Source organism: Fonsecaea nubica (genome assembly GCF_001646965.1).
Source record: "Fonsecaea nubica strain CBS 269.64 chromosome Unknown Scaff3, whole genome shotgun sequence".
In the NCBI taxonomy this organism is placed as follows: Eukaryota; Fungi; Ascomycota; class Eurotiomycetes; order Chaetothyriales; family Herpotrichiellaceae; genus Fonsecaea; species Fonsecaea nubica.
In genome coordinates this window covers 144134-166154 of record NW_019173676.1, presented here as the reverse complement: position 1 = coordinate 166154, position 22021 = coordinate 144134, and the positions used below count along the sequence as shown (strand labels likewise).

The window sequence follows — 22021 nt, the reverse complement described above, 5'->3', positions numbered from 1 at the left end:
CTGTTTAAAGCTTTTCGAGGGTGCCACGTTGGAGAGTACCATGGCAAGCCACCTCAATCAATACCATCCAAGACGTCAGCAACCGAAGCCGACGGAGCGTCTGCATACAACTTCTGGCGAGCTTGATCAGCCAGCGTTCCCTGAGGACCAGTCTTTTCCTCGCGTCGATTGAGAAATGACAGATATATCTGCCAGATCACCGCGAAGAAGCCAGAGAAGGCAAACCGAAGGTGGGCGGGTACCAGGGTGAAATTGACCGCCGTAACGGCAGGCCAGAACTTGGCCGAGCTCACCACGCTTTCTGGCACGGCCGAAACAATGCGGTGAATAACCACCGAGGGCGCTTCGCCTGTCAACAGCGCTTGCATACCGAAGAAGTACGTGTTGAATATCGGCGCAAAGAAGAACTGTTGAATGGCAACCTTGACTGCTATCGAGGTCCATTTCGAGGCATAGTTGAAGTGAGTGCCCAAGAAGAGGAACCTTGCGACCAAGACATGGTCAATATTCTGCTCTACCCTTAATGTTGGGTGTCGGTCGCTGGCTTACCATTTATAACCCGGTATTGAGGCTAAGCCGCCCACTGTGATCATCCTCAGTGTCCGCAGACCATCGTATGGTTCTCCTCCGACTTCTTGGGCAAGCAGGTCACCACAGAGATATGTTGCTAAAGATGTTGCCAGGGCGATACCCAGCGGCCTCCGTCTCTGCATCCGGCTGAACCAGGAGAAAAAGTCCTTCACAGGACCCAGCCGGTGATACCAGAGCGGACTAGGGACGTCAATAACGGAAGCTTCGGTCGAGTGCGGGACTTCTGTGACTACTTGGTTGGGAGTATGAGGAGTCTTCTGCAATTCGGCTGTCTTGATCTGATCATTGGTAAAGACGTTCCTGCTGAAGCTTCTGTATCGAGGAAAGGGATGGCGCCGGCAAATCCGCCCCAGCGACCGGGGTATCATGGTGACAGGGGAGGCACTTCGAACAGGTCTGTGAGCCTGGATGCTGCTAGACTATCACATTGCAGAGATTGGCGAGGCACAGTGTAGGTGGCGTGATAGGTTTAATTCTCCAAGTACCACGATTCATAGCATGTAGAATTGGGAGATGCAATCTATTACCAAGTCTGGCGAGAGATAGAGATGTTGATGTTCTTTGGTGGTTAAAACACTCAATCTCCAGTTGTGACGTGAATGATGCCAGAAGGAAGAATGACGTCACTGGCACATTCCAAGCTCTGCCTACTTACGAGGAAAAGGAAACGTCGAGTTCTGTGGATGTAAGGTGGCTTTCACTTGATATGAAATCGTAGTATTAAAATATATATGTGCTTTGGAAACAGGAAATGTCTCCATTGGAGCTTTTCCTGCGGATTTCTTTTCAGCCCAGGTCCACCAGACTGTGTGCCCAAACTCTTCCTTTTTCGGGGGTATCACTTTTCCTGTTGCTCTACCATTCTCTACCCTTGCGGGTTCTCTCGAAAGTCGGGTTTTTGGCCGAGTACACTCTGATCTGGGCCCTACGAGCCTGTGTTAGTGTCGACGGACCCCGAACGGGGTCAAAGAGTAGAGTCGCTCACAATACCCGCCATGTCCGTCCCACGCAAGTGTGTGTCAGAGATATCACCAGAGGGTCCGCCATACTTGGACTCATACTGCTTCAGCTCCTCCCGACGTATCTCATCGCCGTCATACCCAATTCGGGGGTCCACCTTGTTCAGTGCTTCGGACTCGTGCCTTGGGATTGTGCTGGTCCGACCAAAGGACGGGCCTCCAAAGGTATTGGGTACTCGGTCTAGCTCTTGACCCTTGCCACTGCCAATTTCGTCTCTGCCGCGGGTTCCTGGCTCATTCCCATTTTCGGCGTGGGAGGTCAGCGAGTCAGAAGCTTCCAGTTTGTCTCTCAAAGCGCCTTGGTCTGCTCCCAAACCAGACATTCCTTCGCTTTTCGAAACCTTCAACTTGTCGAGAAATGCAGACATATCGAATACAGACAGGAATTGTAAGTGTCCTGGGAGGATATGGTGTTCACAATGAAGATGTTCAATGCCACTTCCTACCTTTTGGGCTATTGTATTCTCACGCGACCAACCTCGATGTATTTGAAAGGGCCGTGGTCTGTAAATCCTGGAGACGTCATAGGGGTAAGCCCCTCTGTTGCCAGAGACCGTTGTGGCCGTTGATATCAATCACTCGATCTCCAATGGGGAATGCAGCATCTGGTAGCTCACAAAGGCCTTGGATTGGTTGTCCCTTGCCTCGTTGATAAGCTTTCGCTGCTCCCGTATGACAGGGCTACCCTGAGTCCGCCGATCTCTACACAAAGAGGTGGAGAGTTGCTGATGTGTATTCATGCCAGTGAGTACTTGTACCTGATCAACACGAGCCATCTAGTACTGTAATAATGGCTGGTGATGGAGTAGCTACAAGTATGTAGAAGCACGAGTCGGTTTGATATCCGAGGCAAATCCCGAAAGGTCTTGGCGTTCCAAGCCGGATACGGATTTTTGGTTTCCCCGATGCGGCTCGCCTGACTCCGGATTGGGATTCGTTACTCCATATCGAACCTCGATTGTGGGGATTCTGATCCCATTCTTCCAGAGCCTTCCTTTCTCTCCTGTATCACTGTATCAATGGCAGCCTTGGATTGTACTTCACCGTGTATCTGCAATATATATGGATCACTTATGACTGCTATTCGATTACTCTGCTAGTTATGATAGCCTGCGGTTCGTCCCCAGCACCCAGCTCTCCCATCCTTACAAGTTACATTCCATGTCCCGCATCGCCCTAGACTCTCCAACCGAGTCTACCCGATAAACCATCCCTGTCAGCCTCGATTGTTGTATAGCCTTCAAGAAGCACCCCATGCATGCCCAAAATGCCGCAGCCTTGGACAAGCTGCCTGAAGAGATTCTGATTGAGATCCTCGACTACCTCGAACCTCAGGAGCTTATCTCCATCCAACTCACATGTTCCACATTATCCAAGTTGGCACGTGCCAACCCCCTATGGAGGCACAAATGCTTCGAAAAGTCTCCCAGTGCCTCCATGAGGGCCACCAACAGTATCCTCAATACCCTCACGAATGCATTACAAGGTCTGACTCTCTCAGAGCGCCCACGTCAATCACGCGTATCGCCTTCGAGTGGTCATGTGCCGGAACGGCTTGGTGAAAGCGCTCGTGCTCGGGCAGTCAATCAGTGGGATCACTCAGGCAAAGGCGAAAGGGTGGATTGGTACTCAGAATACAAGGCGAGATATGCCCCCCTGAGCGTCGACTGGCTTGCCCACGACCCCACAAGACACCTGGAGATCAGAGGTGTTGCTCCTCTCGGCGCGACTGACCAGACGGTTGGGTACTTGGAGGACGGAAGTGTCTGCATCTGGGATCTCGGTCGGTGCGCCTCGGGAAGGAGGAAGTTTCGAGAGCTGGGACGGAGCAAGCCATCCATCCTCTTCGCCGACGCCAATCAGCCAAGCGAGACTCTGGTGGTGGACTGTGTGAGTACCTTCCCATCACAGCAAAAGGCGTTTGTCGCTGTCGGCAACGTGTTGAACGAGATCGATCTCAACACCCTGTCCGTGGTGTCGCACGCCAGGTATCCCTTCCAAATTACCGCGTTATCGCAGTCAGCGTATCCGGAGCTGCCGTTGACGGTCGGCACTCAATGGAGCGTTCATATTGTAGACCCACGAATCCCTGTCATTCCGACCTCTCCATCTTCCCACGAACGAGCGGATGAAGTGCCATGCACGCCAGGACGGTCTACGGCAATCCTCCCCGATATGTCGGGAGATTCGTCAATGTTACCTGCCATCTTCGGCACGTCACCTTCACCCCTGTCGACGTCCAGCACGGGCCCGTCGACACATTCTTCTGGATCACCTAGCTGGCGCCCTTCTCATCGTCTACAGAATCCCCAGTGGATGGGCTATGCGCGAGTCGAGCCTGGGCCGCTTTCGATTCTGCACCACGCCGAGAACGAGATTCTCCTGTGCGGTAGATTCCCCAGTATACTATCCTACGATCGTCGATTTTTCCCCCGTCTCCAATACGTCATCCACTCCAGCGCCAGCCTCTCATCGCTGGCGTCGATACCCTATCCACCGGCCGGAGCGTCACCCAACGTGACGGGCGACGCCACCCTCATCGCGTGCGGCGAATACAAAGGCCGCGGGTCTCTAGAGTTGTACTCGCTTCCGCACGTCAAGCCCGGACAAAGACAATCCAACCCGGACATCTCGACCAGTTCCAGCCCTTCTGAGGACGACGAGCTCGACATCACCAGGAACCGCAACCTGACCTCCTCCGACGGGCTCTTCAGCTACAAGAACCGCCAGGACGCGGCCAAGTCGAAGCTCCTCTCCGTGGCGTCGCAGGGCACCAAGATCGTCTTCTCCGACTCCGAGGGCGGCCTGAAATGGGTCGAGCGCGACGGCCACAGCCTCGTGCGGCGGTGGAACATCAACGGGTTCCAGATGGGCGGCAGCAGCCCGAATCACGCCATCGCGGCCTCGGCCTCGGTCCACGGCGACGCGGTCGCGCGCAAGATCATCCCGCTGGACGACGACGCGGCGCCGTTCTCGTCCAAGTCGGAGCGCGGCCGCCGCGGCGACGCAGACCTGCTCGTGTGGACCGGCGAGAAGATCGGCGTCGTCACCTCGGACGCGCAGTTCATGGACCACGAGGAAATGGTCCGCGAGATCGAGGGCGACGTCGAAGAGCTGCGCGAGAAGGAGGAGCGCGAGAGGAAGGAGGAAGAGTACTCCAAGACCATGCGCCATGCCCTCGAGAGACAGGCCGACGAGAGGCGCTGGATGAGCCAGTTCAGACTCAAGAGGCGGGATTATTTCTGACATCCCAGGCTCCCGGGCCGTCCTCATTTTCCTCCGGGTTTTCTTTTTGAGGCGCTCGAGGTATAAAAGGGGTAGAGAGGACGATAGAGCCCGTCAAAAGACACCGTGCTTGGAAGATGAAAACAAGAACACCCGTGTCGCCTGGTCCGATCCCCGGTATATTTTGAGACTGTTGCGGTTTGGAAAAGACTAGACACGTATAGATAGCTCTCTCAAGCTCCCCAACTATTGGGCCTTTCCCATACCCCTTTCCAGCCTGATTTAAACAAGTCCAGTGCGTTTCCCCTCCTACGGCCGATGACATCTAAAAGCAAAACAACAAAAGCAATGATATGTACAGTGGTAGTTCTTTCCAGGTTCTTCGCGCCAGTTAATCGGGAGAGTTGGTTGTATTGTTTGTTATACATTACAGAAGCTAGCTACCCGGGTTGTGCCACACGACAGACTCGCTCGCTCAATCCCTGATCCTTTCTCGAGACCGATTTCCAAATCGACCAGCAGTTCGCGTCATGGTCGAGTCGGGTACAGTTCCGCCGTGCAGCCCTGAAATGGTCCTTCAATCTCATTAATTTGCTCCCTCACCCGTGCTTACATGCATGTATTGCTTGCCGCTCCGAGAAGCAGTGGAACCTCCAAGGCAGAGAAGAACTAGAGAAAGAGCAAGGGAAAGAAAACAGACTTGAGAGGTAACCCCACCGGTGCTCACCCTTGATGGTCACAGCCAGCCGGTCACTCGGACGACCATTGTCAAAGACCCATTTCCACCCATGTTGCAAAAGACGTACATTTCAAGTGGATATCGACTTTACGAGATGACATTATCGTATTGATAGCAGAATGGTCCTTCGGTGGTGCTGATCAGTTCCCTCACGGCGATAGGCTCCAGTTGAAAGTAGCCCCAGTCTGGTTCTATTGAATCCAGGGTGACTACCGGCGATGGCGGTGTGTTCAGCGCAGTACCCGTTGACCCGTCTAGCTGATCCGCCAGCTCGGGGTAGTTGGTCTGCCAACTCCAGTAGACCTTGTCGATCATGGTATGCAGAGGATACCAAACAGGATCCTGAGCAGATACATGGATACTGTCCATCTGGCCTCCGACGGAGAAATGTGCGCCCGAGTGGATGCCTAGAGAAGAAGACCCGATGACACCGTTGAGAAGGAACTCAAAGTTCGAGGCATTGGTCGCGTGCGCGGCAGCAACAAGTTCAGCGGTGTTGGTGTACGTCTGAGAGACGTAAGCATTCAGGTCGCGCATCAAGCAGATCTCGTTGCGAGAGAACGCATCGGCTGGTAGCGTGCCGGTGGCGAGTTGTGTCGGGTCAATGAATTTTAGTGGCGCAATCATGTTTGCGAAAGGTCCGGTTGTGACACAACCTCCGCCTGTACCGTGAGGGATGGTCAACTGTGCGCCGAGGGTGATTGGACCTGTATTGTTATAGATTCCGTCGCCAGACATGGAGTAATCGGAGCCGTCGAAGATGGGGAATGCGTGGGGGTCCGAAGCCGTCGCGGCAAAGTCCCAGTAAGGAAACGCTCCTGTATAGCCACAGGTCTGTTGCAGGTCTGTCTCATAAAGCCAGAGGAAGTAGCGATGCCAGGTCAAGAAGAAGGCGTCAAGATGGACATATTGTGTGCGGTTCACGTGAATGACGGCATAGTCCATGTATCTGTTGATGGCTGCGGGATATTGAACGGGGTCGAGCTGAGATGGCTGAGCCATTAGACACTTCACGGCGTCCGTGTATGCTTTTCGGTCAGCCGCCGCCATGTTGTTGAAGTCCACCCGAGTTCTGATGTTTTCCGGCGTACATGACCAGTCCCCTCTGCCGATATGTCTCAATGGTGCAGCGAAGGTAAACGAAATGAGAAGCAAGACAGTAATAGTAACGAAGGACAAGAGCGAGCGTGGCATGATGGGCAACCTAAACGAGAGTGCAGAGTGTCCGTGAAGAGTAGTGAAGGTCAGTATGCACACCAGCGAGATGTGGCAAAGTTCATTCTTGAGTGAGGGAAGAACACATTGCCAGACAGAGGGAGGACACTCAGATCTAAATACCAGATGATCCAAACCACCACGGTGGTCAGGTAGCACTTGTTGAGTCTCCTCGCCGAGATAGCTGAATGACTTACAGCATCTAGCCGTGTGTAAGAAGCAATGGGAGGCGAGATGCATAAATGGCCCATGCGTGGAGAAGCTCGTTTAGGTGGTGGGTGCGAAGAAGTGGAGTGTCTGTGATGGAGGTGCGGTTTGAGTCGTTGAGAGTCTCGATGCGTAACCGACAGGGGGTCGTTGAAAGAGGTTGGAGGCCTTGACGGCCTGGCAAACTTTGAGCTCACAGGAGCTGAGAGCAGATCCAAGCCATTGTTGGTTAGGCCGGGTCATCTGGAGATGAGCTTAACCAGGCTTCATCTTCGCTTTCGGTGGGTCAAGAGCAAGACTAGGATACCTTGGCCAGGACAAAGTCATCGTTGCCGATCAAGATGGTGTTGTCAATGCGGGGAACGCGATGGAAGCTGCTCTCGGTTGCCCTCAGACTTGCGTTTCTGGCTGGACCGGATGCTCAGCCTTCCATAGGAAGCTACCCACCTCTCAACTCTGGTCTATAGCACTCCCGCGTCGCGCCTAAGGAGACCTTTGTATGCTTCCTCTTTGCTCTTTATAGGGGAAGAAAGGTCATTCGTCCTCCCATATACTTCACGCTATAGTCTCGAGCTCGGCATGGTGTGTAGGTGGAGACACAGACACTTGCTCAACATCTATTGGGTCTTTGTCGCTCATGCCGAACCGTTCTTCCTGCAGGAGCACGGTGGTACTGAAACTTGGCGAATGTAAGAGGGCACCCGGCCTGGCCCTCCTTACGGCAGTGTGTTGACTTGTGTCTGCTGGTGGTGGTCGTTGCGTCGGTCTTTGGCAGGCCAACAGAGATCAGGCAGGTTCCATCAATATGGCCTGAACTTGTCATTGTAAGCAGTCATATGCGCAACATCCACTATTGGATGGATCTTAGCCACCACGTTGTACAGTTCATGTGACTTCGATAAGTGGGCACAAACGCCACCTTGTTCGTTGCCCACCCAAAGCGCAGGACGTTCCTTTCCTGTAAGTTGTGGATCTCTGTGACATGGAACGTTAGCTGGTGCTGAAATGCGCTGGTGATATTGGCCGGGGACGAAACACCGCCCTTGTTCTCCCTGACGCAGGCACCCTTGTCGCCATGTTTTCGATGATATGCCGGGAAACACCTTCTACACCGTGTAATCAGCTCGATTTTCGTTGTTGGGTCCCTGGTGGGGTACATGTCGGAGAAATATGCCAACCAGTGGTCTGTGTCACGGTCCTTTGGTTCTGTTTCGCACCATGGCATGTTCCATTCACCCCAGTGACAGCGTCGCAGTGGTGTAGAGCACTACCGAGCGTCATACAAAGATTATACGCATTCGAATAGCTCTGACGTGCCTTGAGCTGGGGAGGAATGTGTCAGCGTGGCGGAACGCAACGCTACAAAAACCGGTCAAGGAATACCGGTCAGGCAAGCAGTGACACGAGCCAGCCACTTGGAATACTTACGGTGGCGATGCGCCACATCCGCCATTTTAAGGACCTTAGCACCAGGATCTTTGGAAAAAAGGACTCTGTTGCGGGTAGAGATGCGCGTAACTGTGGGTGGGTATGGAACGGTGTTGGTGATGGGAAGGGCCCTCAAGGAAGATAGAGCGAATCAGTCGTCCATGATGCGAATTGTCTGAGAAGGAGATTCCGCGTGCTTCGAAAGTTAACTCATTCGCCTTCCCAAATCTGCGCTGTGTTGTATCGTCCTCAAACTGCGCTGGGATCACATCTTCGTTCCACTGAGGTCGGAGAACTCAGATCCGATAGAAGGAGGAGTGGTTCCAATTCTTCAGACGGTACACACTTCGCTGTGAGCAGACTTGTTGCTAAAATGAATACACCATGTCAGGTCTAGGTGAGCTTGATTATGCGGTGCACGACTTTGGGAGAGGCAGCTTTCAGATATGAGACATCGTCAGCAGAAACACAGGCAATGAACTCAGGAGTAACCCTCGAAATGCCCGAAGATTGGAGACTGGATGGCATCCTGCAGATGTGGTTTGCTTCTTGCACGAGGCAGAAGAGAGGAGAGTAGTGAATACTGAATACTGAATGGCATTATTCAAAGATTTCATTCAGCCCCCACGAACAATCATAATCGAAATCGCAATTACAATTGAGGGTCACGTGTTCGCAGCTGGACTCGACAGAAGGACGAATGCGCAGGCAGTTTGGCGCAGCCAAAAGGGCAAAAAACCCGAGACCCCGGAATCTGGCAGCAAGAATCTTGAACACCAGGAAGCGCAATATTATTTCTTCATCAAAGGCGCAGGCATTGATCAAGGCATTTTCAGCCCAAGCACAATCCCATCATACTCCTTCATCAACGCGTCTGTCTCGATGGTATATCTTCTCTCGTTCTGTTTCCTCGCGTCCTCATCCTCATCCTCGCCCTCGTCCTCGCCCTGGACTTCCTCCTCTCGACCTTCTCCGGCCGACCAGTGACATGCCGAAACGTGTCGCAGACGAATATATCACAAAGGACAACGGTTCTATAGCCAACAACCCCACCGCAGACGAAAAGCCCAAAATGTCAACAGCAGCTCAACAGGCTCGGCGAAAGTGAGTTGCTATGTCCAGCATACCTTCGAATCCATCTCTTTGTCGCGCTTATGTTGTTGCCCTCCTGGATTTGATCCCCAGAATTCTTCCATTCCCCTGCCCCGGGTGCCCTGCCCCAGTCGCTTGGCTGCAGTTATCCGTAGGCTTTTTGCCCGCCGCCTTTCCTTCGCCTTGACCTCTTCGCATTCTTTAAAGGGCCCCTATGATCATCATTTACTAAATACCTCTCAGAATAGCCACGCCGCGAGGTCGCCTAGGCGCAAACCGCTCCTCTCATTCCTCCTCGTCCTTCGGCGCCTCGAACCCTTTTGCTCAAAGCACAACCCAACAGCAGCCTTTTCCTACTATGAACGGTGGTGTTGCCTTTGGCACTACCCAGTCCTTTCCACCGGCATCTGCTGGCACAAGCGGTTCCTTCAATTTTCAGCCTCCGCAGGCGAGCTCCTTTACATTTGGTGCGCCGGCCGGTACACCTAATCCCTTTACAAATGTGAATGGAAGCGTGGACGCGCAAGATATCTCAATGGAGTCACCCCAGAAGAAACCTGCATTTGGGAGCGTTTTTGGATCAAACAGTTTCACTTTTGGCCAACCAGCAGGACAACAGTCCAGTGCCCCCTTCAGTGGTTTTGGTGGAACTTCGTCTGCAAATACCAACGGTACAAGTTTGTTTGGACAATCTACGAAACCCGCAGAAGTCCCTGCTCCAACGAACCCATTTTCTCAGCCTTCCCAGTCGCAGCCGCTGTTTGCGTTCGGCCAGTCCTCGTCGACGACGGAGCCTCAGACCCCCGCGTTCAGCTTCGGCCAAAGCACTTCTGTTCCACAGAGCCCCTTGCCCGCTTTTGGCACCAAACAGGGTAGCGATGCGCAGCCTCCGGCCTCAAAATTCGCTTTCGGACAGACCAGTACCGCGTCACAGAGTCAAGGCCCTGGACACTTTGGCTCAAATGTACCAGCGTCCCAAAGCGTTGGTAGCAGTCTCTTTCCCGCAACACCAAATGAGACCACCAATACTGGGTTCCCAAAGTCGACATCTATTGAGTTTTCTTTCGGACAAACCTCTGCTCAAACTCCCTCGATGAACAATCCCTTTGTTAATCCCGGTTCCGCGAAAGCGGAAGAGCCCAAAGCTGCGAGCTCGTTGTTTAGTGCTGGGAATACATCTCAGCCTTCACTCGCGCCGCAGCAGCAAGCGTCGTCTCCAGAAAAGCCAGCTGCCTCGGAATCCAGTGCGCAGCCTGTCAACCCTTTCGCTGGTCTCTTCGCCACTGCGAGTGGTTCAACTCCAACCTTTCCCACATCTAAGCCCGCGTTTAACCTGGGTACAGCGAGTCAGCCATCCATGCCCGTGGCCGAACAGCGTGAGACAACCACGACTAAGTCGCCATTCGGCTTTGGGACCACGGCGCAACCTAAGTCTGCCGCGAATGAATTTGAACCGAAGCCGGTGAGTTCAACGTTCAACTTCGGCTCCACAACAGCAGCAACTCCATCAACTGCATCAGCTGTCTTTGGCGGAACCGGAAATTCTGGGAGATATACTGCTCAATCAGAGACTCCCAAACCTGGCCCTCGGTTGGGCACTACGCAGGGAGATGCTGCGGTAAAACCGCTGTTCAACTTTACCACCCCGTCAAAGCCTGCCTCTGGTGGGGAATTGTTTTCGGCCTCGAAAGGGCCTGAAGAAGGCAAGGCTACGAGTACAAGCCTTTTTAACAAGCTAAGTAACGCTGTGGAGAGTTCGCCCCAGCCTTTTTTCAATGCACAACCCAAAGCTACACAAGAAAAAAGTCAGCCGCAAACAGCGACCACGAGTCTGTTCCCCAGTGCCCGCAATTCTGGTGTGGACAAAGGTGAGAGCTCTGCAGCAACTTCGACGCAATCATCTCCCGCTCCCACCATATTCAGTGGTTTGTCCCAGCCAGGACCTCAACAATCTCAAGCCACGGAAAAGTCAGCATCCACATCTATCAACTTCCCTGCTCCCGCTGTGCGAGATGGTCAACCTACAACTGGAGAGCTAAGCCTCTCCGCAGGGGCCGCAGTCGGCGCGGCACAAAAACCTTCTGAAGGTGCACAGGGATCTGCCATGGATCTTGAGCCATTGAAGAGACCTGTATACACCAAGGCCCCGTCACGAGTTCCTGGCCACACCACTCCCCAGCAATTTCAGGAGTTTGATCGGGACTACCGTCTTCATTCTCTGAACTACGGACTCCAGAAGAAGATAGCCACCCTGGACCCGCGTTCGCAAGATTTCGAACACATCATCCGGCATTACGTAGCTGCGCGTGACAGCATTGGCGCATCGCTCGGATTGTTCGTGCGCAACGTCGCAGGGATGAAGCGAAAAGCCGATCGCGTCGATGACCATGAAGAAATCGAGCAAAACAAAAAAACCCGAGAAACAAGCTCACAAAACCCACCCAGCTTTGGCTCGCAACTCACTCCTGCGTCATCTGGCCCAAGTGCGCCTGTGGCAAACAATTCTGCAAATGGTAGTCAGACACGTTCGACCACGGCTGGGATGCTCAAGGACAAAACGCCGACATTCGGATCGAACAGCATATCTGGACCGGCCAATGCAGGATTCAAGCCGAGCGTAAACCCTTTTGCAGGGCTTACCTCGACAGCTACTACGGGTGCTAGCCCTTATTCCGGCGCACATCAGACAACGAATACGCCGTCATTCGTACCGTCGACGACACCAACGAAACCACCCCCGAAGCCTTCGACTTTTGAGGTTCCCAAATTTGGGAGTGGCAACACCAACTTCCTTGCTGCATTCGGCCAGAAAGCAAAGGCAAATGCTGACAAGTTCGAGAAGGATCTGATTGAAAAGCGCAAGGCTGAAGAGTTCGATTCAGATGAAGACGACGAGGAAACGTTCCGTCAACGGATCGAGGAGGAAACCCGCGCAAAGAAGGCAAAAATTGACGCCGTAGCAAAGGCGGGGTTCAAACCGACATTTGGTTCTAGTAATACCGCACAGCCATCTAAGGAGCGGGATGTTCTCAAAGCTTCCTCTGCAACTTTTATCCCCTCAGCGTCTCCCAATACCTTTTCTGCACTCACGTCTAAAGATGTCAGTGTGAAACAAGCGGATCCCGCCGACGCAGAAGAGAACGAGAACAGCGGCTCAAGTCATGACCAAGCCGCCGATAGTGATGAAGAAAATTCTGATGACGATAGTGAGGCAGAAGAGCCCGAAGATGATCTTCCAGAAGACGACGTTGCCGAAGAAAACGGAGAGGGAGAGGATGACGATGACGATGATAATGATCTGGGGGCTGCCATGGACAGGGCAAAGAACAATCCAAATGCCGGCAAAAGCTTATTCGATCGTATCGAGCCAAACCCAAACAAAGAGAAAGCGACGCCGACGAATGGAGAGAAAAATAACTCGGACATGGAACCAACGACCACCCAACCGACAAAGAACTCCTCGTTTCAACCATCATCAGCCTGGGGATCTCAAGTCGGAAAATCAACGCCTGAACCTTCATCGGGTTCTCTCCTCAGCTCTTCGACTGGTGCATCAACTCTTAAGCCAACAGGCGGGTTCCAATTCACTCCGATAGGAGCAAGTACGACACCTATAAGCGCTCCCGGTGCCTCCATCTTCTCCGGCGGCGCTACCAGACAAGGTCCAGTTCCAGGGGAGGGATTATTTGGCTCTCGACCAAGTACGCCGAGCAATGCGGACAAGAACCCCAGCCTTGCCAAATCGGTTCTCACTTCCCCAGCAGGGACTGACAACACGTGGAAGGAGGGCGCACCTATCTCTTTCGCAAACGGAGACAAAATTACAAGTGCCCCTATTTTCAAGTTCACGGCGGCTTCTCCAGGCGAAAAGGAGAAGGACTCAGCCACATCCAAGTCGCTCAGTACCCTCTTTGGCACAACTGGACCGGACTCGCGCGGGTCCGACACACCGAGTTTAGGCTTTCAATTTGGAGCGCCGACTCCGTCACCAGCACCCGGCTATCTGGGTGCCATTTCGCATCTAGGAGGTGGTTCTGTGGCTAGTTCTGTTGTCTCATCCCGCGCCACCTCGCCTGGTCTGACCGATAACGAGTCTGTCGCTACAAATGAAACCGACGAAAGCACCGACGATCCGCAAACCTCTTTGATGGACTCGCGAGCAGGAGAAGAGAATGAGACGTGCCTCTGGGAAGGTCGCTCCAAAGCCCTCATGTTTGTCAACACTGAGGCCGCAAAGGGCACCAAACACACTCCAAACGACTGGAATTCGATGGGCGTGGGCCAAATCCGAGTCCTCAAGAACAACGACAACGATAAAACCCGCGTGGTGTTCCGCGTGGAACCCAGCGCTAATATTCTTTTCAATTCCCATCTTGTGGGAAGTACGAACTACGAGAGTGTCCCCAGTAATAAGAGTGGCGCTGTGAGGGGAGCACTGATGTACAAGGGAAATCTGACGCGATTAGTGTTCAAATTGAAAACACCAGAGATGGCGAGTGAGTTGGCGAAGATTCTGGAGCAGAACAAAAGTGCTTGAACAATTCTTGGGAGTGTTTTTTACTTCTAATACGAGATGGATGGACGGTTGAGCAAGACAGGGAACATCGCATATACCAGATGCGGAGAAATGCACAGCGATGGAGTTTTGGGAGCCTTGTTTATCAATGTACAGCAACAAGATATCTGTGATATGATGCCACCACATCCAAACCATCGCACGAGACGATATTGTGAATGTGCGCCCCAGGTCGAGTTCGGTTTTCGAAAGAATTTTGTGTCTCCTTGTGGCCAACAGGGCCAAGTTGACCTTTTGTCTCTCAAAACACTTGATGCTCCCTGAGGTGTTCATTTCGACAATACTGGAGCGATCTGTTTTTTTGATGGTAAAACTTGGTTTGGGCAGAGAGGAAACGCAGGGCTACATAAGAACGTTGAATAAGAGAGAACTGCTTCCTTGACAAAAATTTTATTGTTCTCCGAGGGATGATTGGTATCTCAGCACCTACACCTCTCGCCGTAGCGGGTAACACATGGTAGTAGTAGTAGTACGCACGCAGAATCTTTTGTGGGTCATAATCTCCTCTCATCCTTGTCCGGCTGGCTTCTTTGTCCCCTTGGGTGTTCTTCTAGAGTTTTAGTCTGGACCCAGACTCTCCTCTCTCTCTCTCTGGCTTCCTCGACACCGGGAACCTCCTTGCCCCCCAAAACCGCCCAGCAAGACCTCGCTCGCAGCGTAGCCCTTTCGTGATCCGGCAGCACACGAGAAGAACCTTAGGAGGTTATTCATGAGTCCTCAACGACGACAGTCTGCAGGCCCTTGGCCTCCCTCTCCTTGACGTTCACGGCTTGGACATAAGAGTACAGCTTCTCCTTGGCACCCTCTTCGTCGTTTCTCTTCCGCGAGATCCGGACGCGGAGGCGGAAGGGGACGCCCTTGATGCCGGATTCCCACACCTTTTTGTTCAGTTGGGGGTCAAGTCGCACGTCGCTGGTTCCCTGGAGGCGGAAGAATTGTCAGCCAAACCGTGCTTTCCCACAACACAGAATGGAGTGGGGGGAGATTGAAAGAGAGAGAAAAGGGAACTTTAAAAGTTGCCCTCACTTTGGGGATTTGTATCGCAGTGAAGGATAGAAATATTCATGTCGCTTCGGGAAGCACCACGTACCATAGCTTGTGTGGCGAATTTTCGAATCTCCTTGATCGCACGGGGCGCTCGCTTTTTGAAGCTGACGCCATGAACCTTTATTTTGTAGAGAGATAATCAGTCTTCCGTCCATAATGCTTGCAAGGTGGGAATTTCGAGAAAAGTATTGAGAGGAAAAAAAGAAGTTGACATGAGACGACGGTCGGAAGCAGGGGCGAGCAAGCCGTTCGGGTGGACTTCATAAAACTGATCCCTCCTCTTCCTCATTCTCATCTTCTATCTTTTGTTCTCTCTGAAAGGCGCATCTCGCGGGCTCGGGGAGGTTCACGGGATAAGTGGTAGACATACTCGCTTGTGCAAATGGATGGTGTACTCGCGCGCGACGACGTCTCCGATAGCAGATCGCTTGGCCGCCGTCTTCTTCGGCTGGGTCTTGGGGTTGTCTTTCGCCATTTTTTGCCGATATTCTAAGACGGAACGTTTGGTTAGTTGCAGGATTCCTTTGAGCTTTGCGATTTTTGGCGGGCGCTAAAGAGGGCGTAGAAGAAGAAGGAGAGGGTCATAGGGGTGAGCAGTGGTTTCTTCATACATACAGTCTGGATTGGCGGAGGAGTAGAGACACTGGCGGGATGTTGAACTGGTTGGAAGAGAAGACGCCTTTGGATTGAAATTTGGATGTGCGCAGTTCGACCGGAAATGGAAAGGTGATGCCAAGATTTCGGTCACGTGATGTCGACTTTGGGGAAACACGAAGTTAAGCCTCCAAGGTTTCAGAAGCCGGAGAGATAGACACACGTGGATAGAAATTGTTCCTGTTCAACCCGTCGGAATGTCGGATCTACTGTTCTATTTATTCTCATCTTCTTTTGCATGCTTGCCTTACAACAACATGTCCATCTTTCATCTGTCGTATCACACCTTTCCAGCACTGACGTCAGGATAGACATCAAACCGTCTCTGAGTATAGATCGGAATGCCCTTCCTCGTCTCCTCGATTTTTGCACCGTCAATCTCAGCATAGACAATATCTTCGTGTTCTTGAGCCTCGACCAAGACTTCCGCGTTGGGGTTCACTATCATGGAATGTCCATAGGCATGGTAGGTTGCCTCCATGTCTCTCGCGGGACTGCACATTGCGACGAAGATCTGATTGTCCATTGCTCTCGCACGGGCCTGTAGTGTCCAATGCATGGGACCTGTCGTCGTATTGAAGGCCCCGGGATAAACGAACATGAAAGCACCCTTTCTGGCAGCTATCATGGCGAGTTCGGGAAAGCGAACATCGTAACATATTGCCAGCCCAATCTTACCATATTCCGGAATGTCGACAATAGTCACCTTGTTTCCTGGGGATAACACATCACTTTCCTTGAACTTGATCTTCCCAGGTATGTCGATATCAAACAAGTGTATCTTTCGATGCGTTGCTAGAAGCTTTCCCGTGGGCGAGAAGACAAGGGAGGTGTTAAAGTATTCCTTCGTCTCTGGGACGAATTCTGGTATACTTCCACCAATCAAATATGTCTTGGTTTCCGCTGCAACTTTGGACAGCATGTGCCACGAGGGTGACTTCTCTTCTGAGGGAGGCGAGGGTAAGACGGTCTCAGCATATTTGGGGAAATATTGACAGCCGTATGGGGAGTTGAAGCATTCAGGGAGGACGACCATGGAGGCGCCAGCCTTTGCGGCCTCGATAACTTTTGAGCGGGCATGTGCCAGATTTGCAGCTTTGTCACCTCCTATGCATACATCAGAATCATTTCGTCGAGCCCGAGTTTTCGAGATTGGATACTCACCGCTTACTTACCTGAAGCAAGCTGCACGAGTGCAAGCTTGAAAGGCTTTGCCAAAAGATTTGCCATAATTGGTGTTCAAGTCGTCAAGCTAGCTTGTGAGTTCGGGGCAGAACAAGAGACATATGTTTCAGGCGCGTCTTTCTGAATTTCCACGAGTCAGATGGACGAAGTTCTCCAACAAGATGCGACGCAGAAACCGGTCACTGTCACACTGTATCTGAAATAGGGAAGGTTTGCCGAGTATCAACCTCTTTTTGTCCTCTGAGCCTCGGGATGTCAACACCGTCCGTCTCTTGATGAGGACCAGATAGTTGCTTCTTCTGAGACACTGACACTGTCCGTGCTAAGGTGGGTTGCAAGATGTCATTGCCATCGATTGCATATGATTAGACGATATAGCTGAAGGCTGACGACGGGAAGAGAGCTGTAAGAGGAAAGTGAATATGCCTGAGAGTGAGCCATATGAGGACATACACGCAGACGGTACTAACTGCGCATACTCGATTACTTACTTCTCTTCTGCCTCAAGTCTGCCGGATCCGTGTCTCTTACACTCGCTCCTCTTGCCTATTCTGCAGATAAATGTGAAGGTACTTTCCCTCGCTTCTGTTTTCCTGGAACAACAGGGCGAAAGTGAAGCGTGTTCGTTCCTTCTTCACTTTGACACCTCCAGAGACGTTACTACTTGTCCATCATTCTTCTCTCTCTCCCACCCAACTCACATACGCACACTGTGGAACTCCCTCTCTCCTCTGTTCTCCTCTCTCTGCTTACCTACTTGACAGTGTCTTGACTACGAAGAGCTTAAGGTCAGTCTTGCCCTCTTGCCCTCCTACGCGATGCCCATCTCACTCACTCCTCCACGAACAGTTTGCCCAGCACCAATTGAATCTTTGGCCATGGCCGACCACGCCACTGACAAAGCTGAACCTCTCGAGGCCCCTGCAAGTGGCACCAACCACAATCAGGCCAGCATAGAACCTCCTGTATCTCACACCGGGACTCCAGAACATCAGGCTGCAGCACCCAAAGAAGATACGGGCACCTCGATCAACCGTGCGGGAAGCGCCAAAAAGCAAACTCGAACTCCTGCGGTGTTCAGTGCCGTCACTGAGGACAACATTAGGGAGATGATGAATAACGCTCGTAAAGTGCTTCAAGAAAACGGAAACTCGACCAAGGCAGGAAGTGATTTCGCAGGCATGGCATTGCTTGCCACGAATCTCGTGCAACTGATGAACGCCTCTTTCATTGTGAGCGCTCTTGGTCATCTGCTAATTTCCGACCGACTAATTTCAATTCCCTAGGCCACTGACACCATTGTTCGCGCCGTTGCCTACATGAGAGGTGACAGTCAGCTTTCTGCTCGGAGTGCCATCTTTCAAGCTAGGCGAGACCGTCGTGCGCAGAAGGAAGCCGAGCAACCGCTCAGTGAAGTGAAGAACAGATCATTGACCAATGCTACTCCAGGTGTTGTTAGAGCAGGGCGAGATTCCACCTTGTCACATGCAAATTCAACCTCCAACAATACGAAAGTCAGTACTGATCTCGGCCCAACCCAGGGAAACACTGCACCGGTCAGTGAGGATCAGCAGCAGAAACCACAGTCGCTTCAGACCAACCCTATTAAGAAGAAGAATCGGCGTAACTGGAACAACCGACGCTCTATGCGGAAGCTAAAGAATAGTGTTCACCCGGAGGTGCAAGAGAACAAGATGAGTGTGACGGCTAGTACAGTCAATGAGGTGAAAGAATCAAAGGAGGCTGTGGATAAGAAGGCAGCAACGGGCGAGCACAAGCCTGAGACATCCGGATCAGAGACTGCTGTTGAGCGTGACGGTGCGGTTGTACCTGTCAAGGCATAAAACAGTCATCCTGGGGGCAGCTTGTGTTGGGTGGTCAAGGGATAGTCTACGTCGACTCAGTGGAGAGTTTCAGATGTCGGTCAAGTAACGAATGGGATTATGGGATATCTTAGTGGCTGTACAGAATTCATGACGGGAAACTTGCAGAACCTGACACGCAAGATGGTGAACGCACATAGCTAGCAACCTCTCAATGAACAACTTGATAGCTTTGATACTCACGAGGCTACATATCTCCCTCCCTCGGTAGCACACAGCGCTTGACTCAGCTGCTTGAGATGAAACTGACACCGCGGCAGTGACCATCAAGCCGAGCAATCCTCCCTTATTTTGAGCTCGAGGCTCGAGTGATTCCACTACATCCAGGTTCTTCTGTCCAGACAAGCCGCGATTCCTGCATGAAGAGAGACTCAACCGGGAGAGAAGAAAAATCAGCGGCTCCCTTCATTTAACCATGACAGGTCGTGTCTGCGGAAATATCCACGGCCTTTACCATAGTAGCTCATCGACCCCATCTGGTTCGTTGTAGGGTCGGCATTTGGATCATGAAGAAGTGAGATTCAGGGGTTGAATTTGGGGTTGGATGTTTGTTCACGCCTGTTATAGATGTATAACTTAGCAGAATGACCCCGGTACACTCTCCCCAGGCAGGTTGCAGCCACCTGGGGCCTCCTCGCAGGGGTAATTTGTGGCGCGAACTTCCCCTGCATTCGCCGACAAGTCGAAAGAGCTCTCTTTCAATCTCTCGGTTGCAGAATATCGCGTCCTGGGTGACGACGACGACGACATCCGCCGGTCTATTTGCCATTTGCGGTATGCCTGCAGGACATTCCCAGGAAAGGCCAGGAGCTCCTTGCAGCTGTGTGCCCCGCGACAGGCGTCGCAGTGGATCGTGGCGATGGGCTCGAAATGTCGGATCAGGGCGTCCAGTGAGTGCAGACGCACGGTCGCGAACCCAGCAATGTCCAGCTCCGGATACAGCATCGACAGCACGACCAAGGCACTGTACAGGTGGGCCAGGAAGACAAGGACAAAGGGTTTCGAGCGGCTGATGTCGGCAAAGGAGATGGACTCGCGGTTGGTCATTCCGCAGAACGGGTGCGCGAGCCAGAACGGATCGTACTTTTGGCCGGTCAAGTGGTGTTCCTGAGCCATTCGTAGCATGTCTGCCAGACCCCTCACCGTCGTGGAGAGCTCTTTCATGTGTCTAATACACGTCACCAGTCGGTTCATTGCGGTCAATCCTTGTTCGAGGAGGAATGCGACGGCCGCGGTAGACGACTGCACCGTGACCATCGGAGCAGAGGAAGTCGACGGCTCGGAGGGATAAGAAGAAGTGTTTCCGTCTTGCAAGGCGGCGCATTGGGAATCTTGTACATCAGGGTGTATGTGTTCCCACATACGTCGAATTCCGGAAAAGGCAGCCCACGGACGCATAGCCTCGGCGACCGCTGCTGTCCCTTGCATAACTCTCCGCCAGTCGGTTGGAGTCGGCTGGTTGAACATGAGACTGATGGACGCTGCCAATACCCCGTCGGCATTCTCCCGGGAGAAGCTGGCAAGCGCCTGCTGCAGGCCTTTGAGAGCCAATGATCTGTACCATACCGCGTCCTCCATAACGCTTGCCATCCTGGTTAGCTTCCCGATACGGTCGGCAGCGGCCACTATTTGAGCATATGCGACGAAGTCATACTTTGCTGTGGCTTGAATGCCCCTGTGCTCGTGTTAGTGAAACTTGGCCTCTGCGGGTCGACTCGGGGACAGGCAGGGAGGACGTACAACTCGTAGGTATCGTACCAAAGCGCAAATTGCCGGGCGTCGTTCTGGTCCAAAACGTTTCCGAGAGAGGCGATGTAGTAGAGGTACCGGAGACCTCGTGGATCCAGACCGTGCCAATCGAGAGATGACAAAATCTTCAGCATCGGGATCGGCGTATCTCCGTTTTCCCTCCAGGTCTGACATGCGGTCTCGATTGAGTCTACCCAGGCGATGGACCTTGCATAGTCTAAGGCCGTGCCTGATGAGTTCGGGTACACGCACGCTCGCGAACCTCTAGCACAATTTCGGCTCGTGTCTCTGTTAGTTCGGCATTGCTGGTTCCCAGTGGCTCTTGGAGGAGCACTATACTCACCACGTAGGCCTGGCCTGATCACATCTCACCCGCCGGGATAAACAGGTCTTGCATCCGTCTTTGGATTTGCCATGGCTCCTCCGAAGAATAGCGGCATGGGGAGCCATCATCATCTCTCGCTCGACTTCAGTGTACTATGTACTTGACAGAGGCAAAAAGGCCGACGAGCCCGAGAAGAAAAATCTCTTCTGATACTGGTGTGTCCCTCCCTCTCAGTGAAATCCCGGGCGTCGACATCCTTGGCCGTCAACGTAGGAAGGCTTTATATCAATCCCCAACATTTCTTGACACAGGCAGGTACTTCTGCCCGACCCACAATCCGCCGCCCCTTAGGTCGCCACAGAGGAGTCTTGACGTCCTCGGGGGTGCCACATGAGGATATCTTTACCGTTAACTATATCAGTCACAGGCGCGGTCGGGGAGGCAGACAGGCAAAAAGAGAGTTTGGCACCCGCTTGGGACGGAGGCAGGACTTGACCGCATAGTATTTGGGATTATGCATGTAACGGTGTCCTTTAAGGGTCGAAGCTTGACGAGAGCTTTGAAGGGGCCAGTAACTCCCGTCATTTGCGCGCATCGTGTAATGTTTAGCGGGGTGGGCGGTGCAGCAGATCAATCGCCAGTGATGTCGACTCAAACTGCAAAACGTAGAAGAGTCGAAATAGGCAAAAGCTACTCGACTCCCATTGGTGCAGGATGGCGGGATCGGTACAGCCTCGCTTAGTAAGATAAACGCCAAGACTTTCACTCAGATTGGCATTATGTAACCATTCGAAGTTGTGCAGAGGCTTGTACATCAAATCCTGGTGGACTATGGCATTTGTGACTGTGGTGGGTTGACGCCGACTAAATCTCAGAGCCGCAGCTTTGTCATCTCAACAAATGCGGACACTGCGCCACGATAGCTCCATGGAAATGCAGCACCCCTAAACCGTGAATGGGGCGTCTAACCGAGCGAGCGTAGTAAGATGGTCAATCAATGATTGATTAACCCGACTGATAATATCATCAGTCAGGTTTGTAGACGACAGAAAAGTTAACTCACGGCACTCACTCTATTGCGGCCGT

The 22021-nt window shown here is 52.6% G+C and overlaps 9 protein-coding genes across 9 annotated transcripts; 3 read left to right on the top strand and 6 right to left on the bottom strand.

Moving 5' to 3' along the window:
• Nucleotides 1–53: 53 nt before the first annotated feature.
• On the bottom strand, nucleotides 54–959 carry AYO20_00738 (hypothetical protein; the record flags this gene model as incomplete). The annotated part of the gene is made up of 2 exons (XM_022639047.1): nucleotides 54–483; nucleotides 550–959. The coding sequence occupies 2 exons, from the start codon at nucleotides 957–959 to the stop codon at nucleotides 54–56; spliced, it is 840 nt and encodes a 279-aa protein (XP_022504838.1).
• A 497-nt stretch (nucleotides 960–1456) lies between these two features.
• AYO20_00737 (hypothetical protein) lies at nucleotides 1457–1978 on the bottom strand (the record flags this gene model as incomplete). The annotated part of the gene is made up of 2 exons (XM_022639046.1): nucleotides 1457–1516; nucleotides 1577–1978. 2 exons carry the CDS (start codon nucleotides 1976–1978, stop codon nucleotides 1457–1459), a joined length of 462 nt encoding a protein of 153 aa, XP_022504837.1.
• An 886-nt stretch (nucleotides 1979–2864) lies between these two features.
• AYO20_00736 (hypothetical protein) lies at nucleotides 2865–4856 on the top strand (the record flags this gene model as incomplete). Its single annotated transcript, XM_022639045.1, has 1 exon — nucleotides 2865–4856. One exon carries the CDS (start codon nucleotides 2865–2867, stop codon nucleotides 4854–4856), a length of 1992 nt encoding a protein of 663 aa, XP_022504836.1.
• Nucleotides 4857–5661: 805 nt separating this feature from the next.
• Nucleotides 5662–6624, bottom strand: AYO20_00735 (hypothetical protein; the record flags this gene model as incomplete). The annotated part of the gene is made up of 1 exon (XM_022639044.1): nucleotides 5662–6624. One exon carries the CDS (start codon nucleotides 6622–6624, stop codon nucleotides 5662–5664), a length of 963 nt encoding a protein of 320 aa, XP_022504835.1.
• A 2788-nt stretch (nucleotides 6625–9412) lies between these two features.
• Nucleotides 9413–14053, top strand: AYO20_00734 (hypothetical protein; the record flags this gene model as incomplete). The annotated part of the gene is made up of 2 exons (XM_022639043.1): nucleotides 9413–9528; nucleotides 9760–14053. 2 exons carry the CDS (start codon nucleotides 9413–9415, stop codon nucleotides 14051–14053), a joined length of 4410 nt encoding a protein of 1469 aa, XP_022504834.1.
• A 746-nt stretch (nucleotides 14054–14799) lies between these two features.
• AYO20_00733 (hypothetical protein) lies at nucleotides 14800–15614 on the bottom strand (the record flags this gene model as incomplete). The annotated part of the gene is made up of 3 exons (XM_022639042.1): nucleotides 14800–15012; nucleotides 15183–15257; nucleotides 15510–15614. The coding sequence occupies 3 exons, from the start codon at nucleotides 15612–15614 to the stop codon at nucleotides 14800–14802; spliced, it is 393 nt and encodes a 130-aa protein (XP_022504833.1).
• A 459-nt stretch (nucleotides 15615–16073) lies between these two features.
• AYO20_00732 (hypothetical protein) lies at nucleotides 16074–17023 on the bottom strand (the record flags this gene model as incomplete). The annotated part of the gene is made up of 2 exons (XM_022639041.1): nucleotides 16074–16900; nucleotides 16969–17023. 2 exons carry the CDS (start codon nucleotides 17021–17023, stop codon nucleotides 16074–16076), a joined length of 882 nt encoding a protein of 293 aa, XP_022504832.1.
• An 833-nt stretch (nucleotides 17024–17856) lies between these two features.
• Nucleotides 17857–18822, top strand: AYO20_00731 (hypothetical protein; the record flags this gene model as incomplete). The annotated part of the gene is made up of 2 exons (XM_022639040.1): nucleotides 17857–18210; nucleotides 18265–18822. 2 exons carry the CDS (start codon nucleotides 17857–17859, stop codon nucleotides 18820–18822), a joined length of 912 nt encoding a protein of 303 aa, XP_022504831.1.
• A 615-nt stretch (nucleotides 18823–19437) lies between these two features.
• Nucleotides 19438–21050, bottom strand: AYO20_00730 (hypothetical protein; the record flags this gene model as incomplete). The annotated part of the gene is made up of 3 exons (XM_022639039.1): nucleotides 19438–20536; nucleotides 20602–20874; nucleotides 20983–21050. The coding sequence occupies 3 exons, from the start codon at nucleotides 21048–21050 to the stop codon at nucleotides 19438–19440; spliced, it is 1440 nt and encodes a 479-aa protein (XP_022504830.1).
• Between the last annotated feature and the right edge of the window lie 971 nt (nucleotides 21051–22021).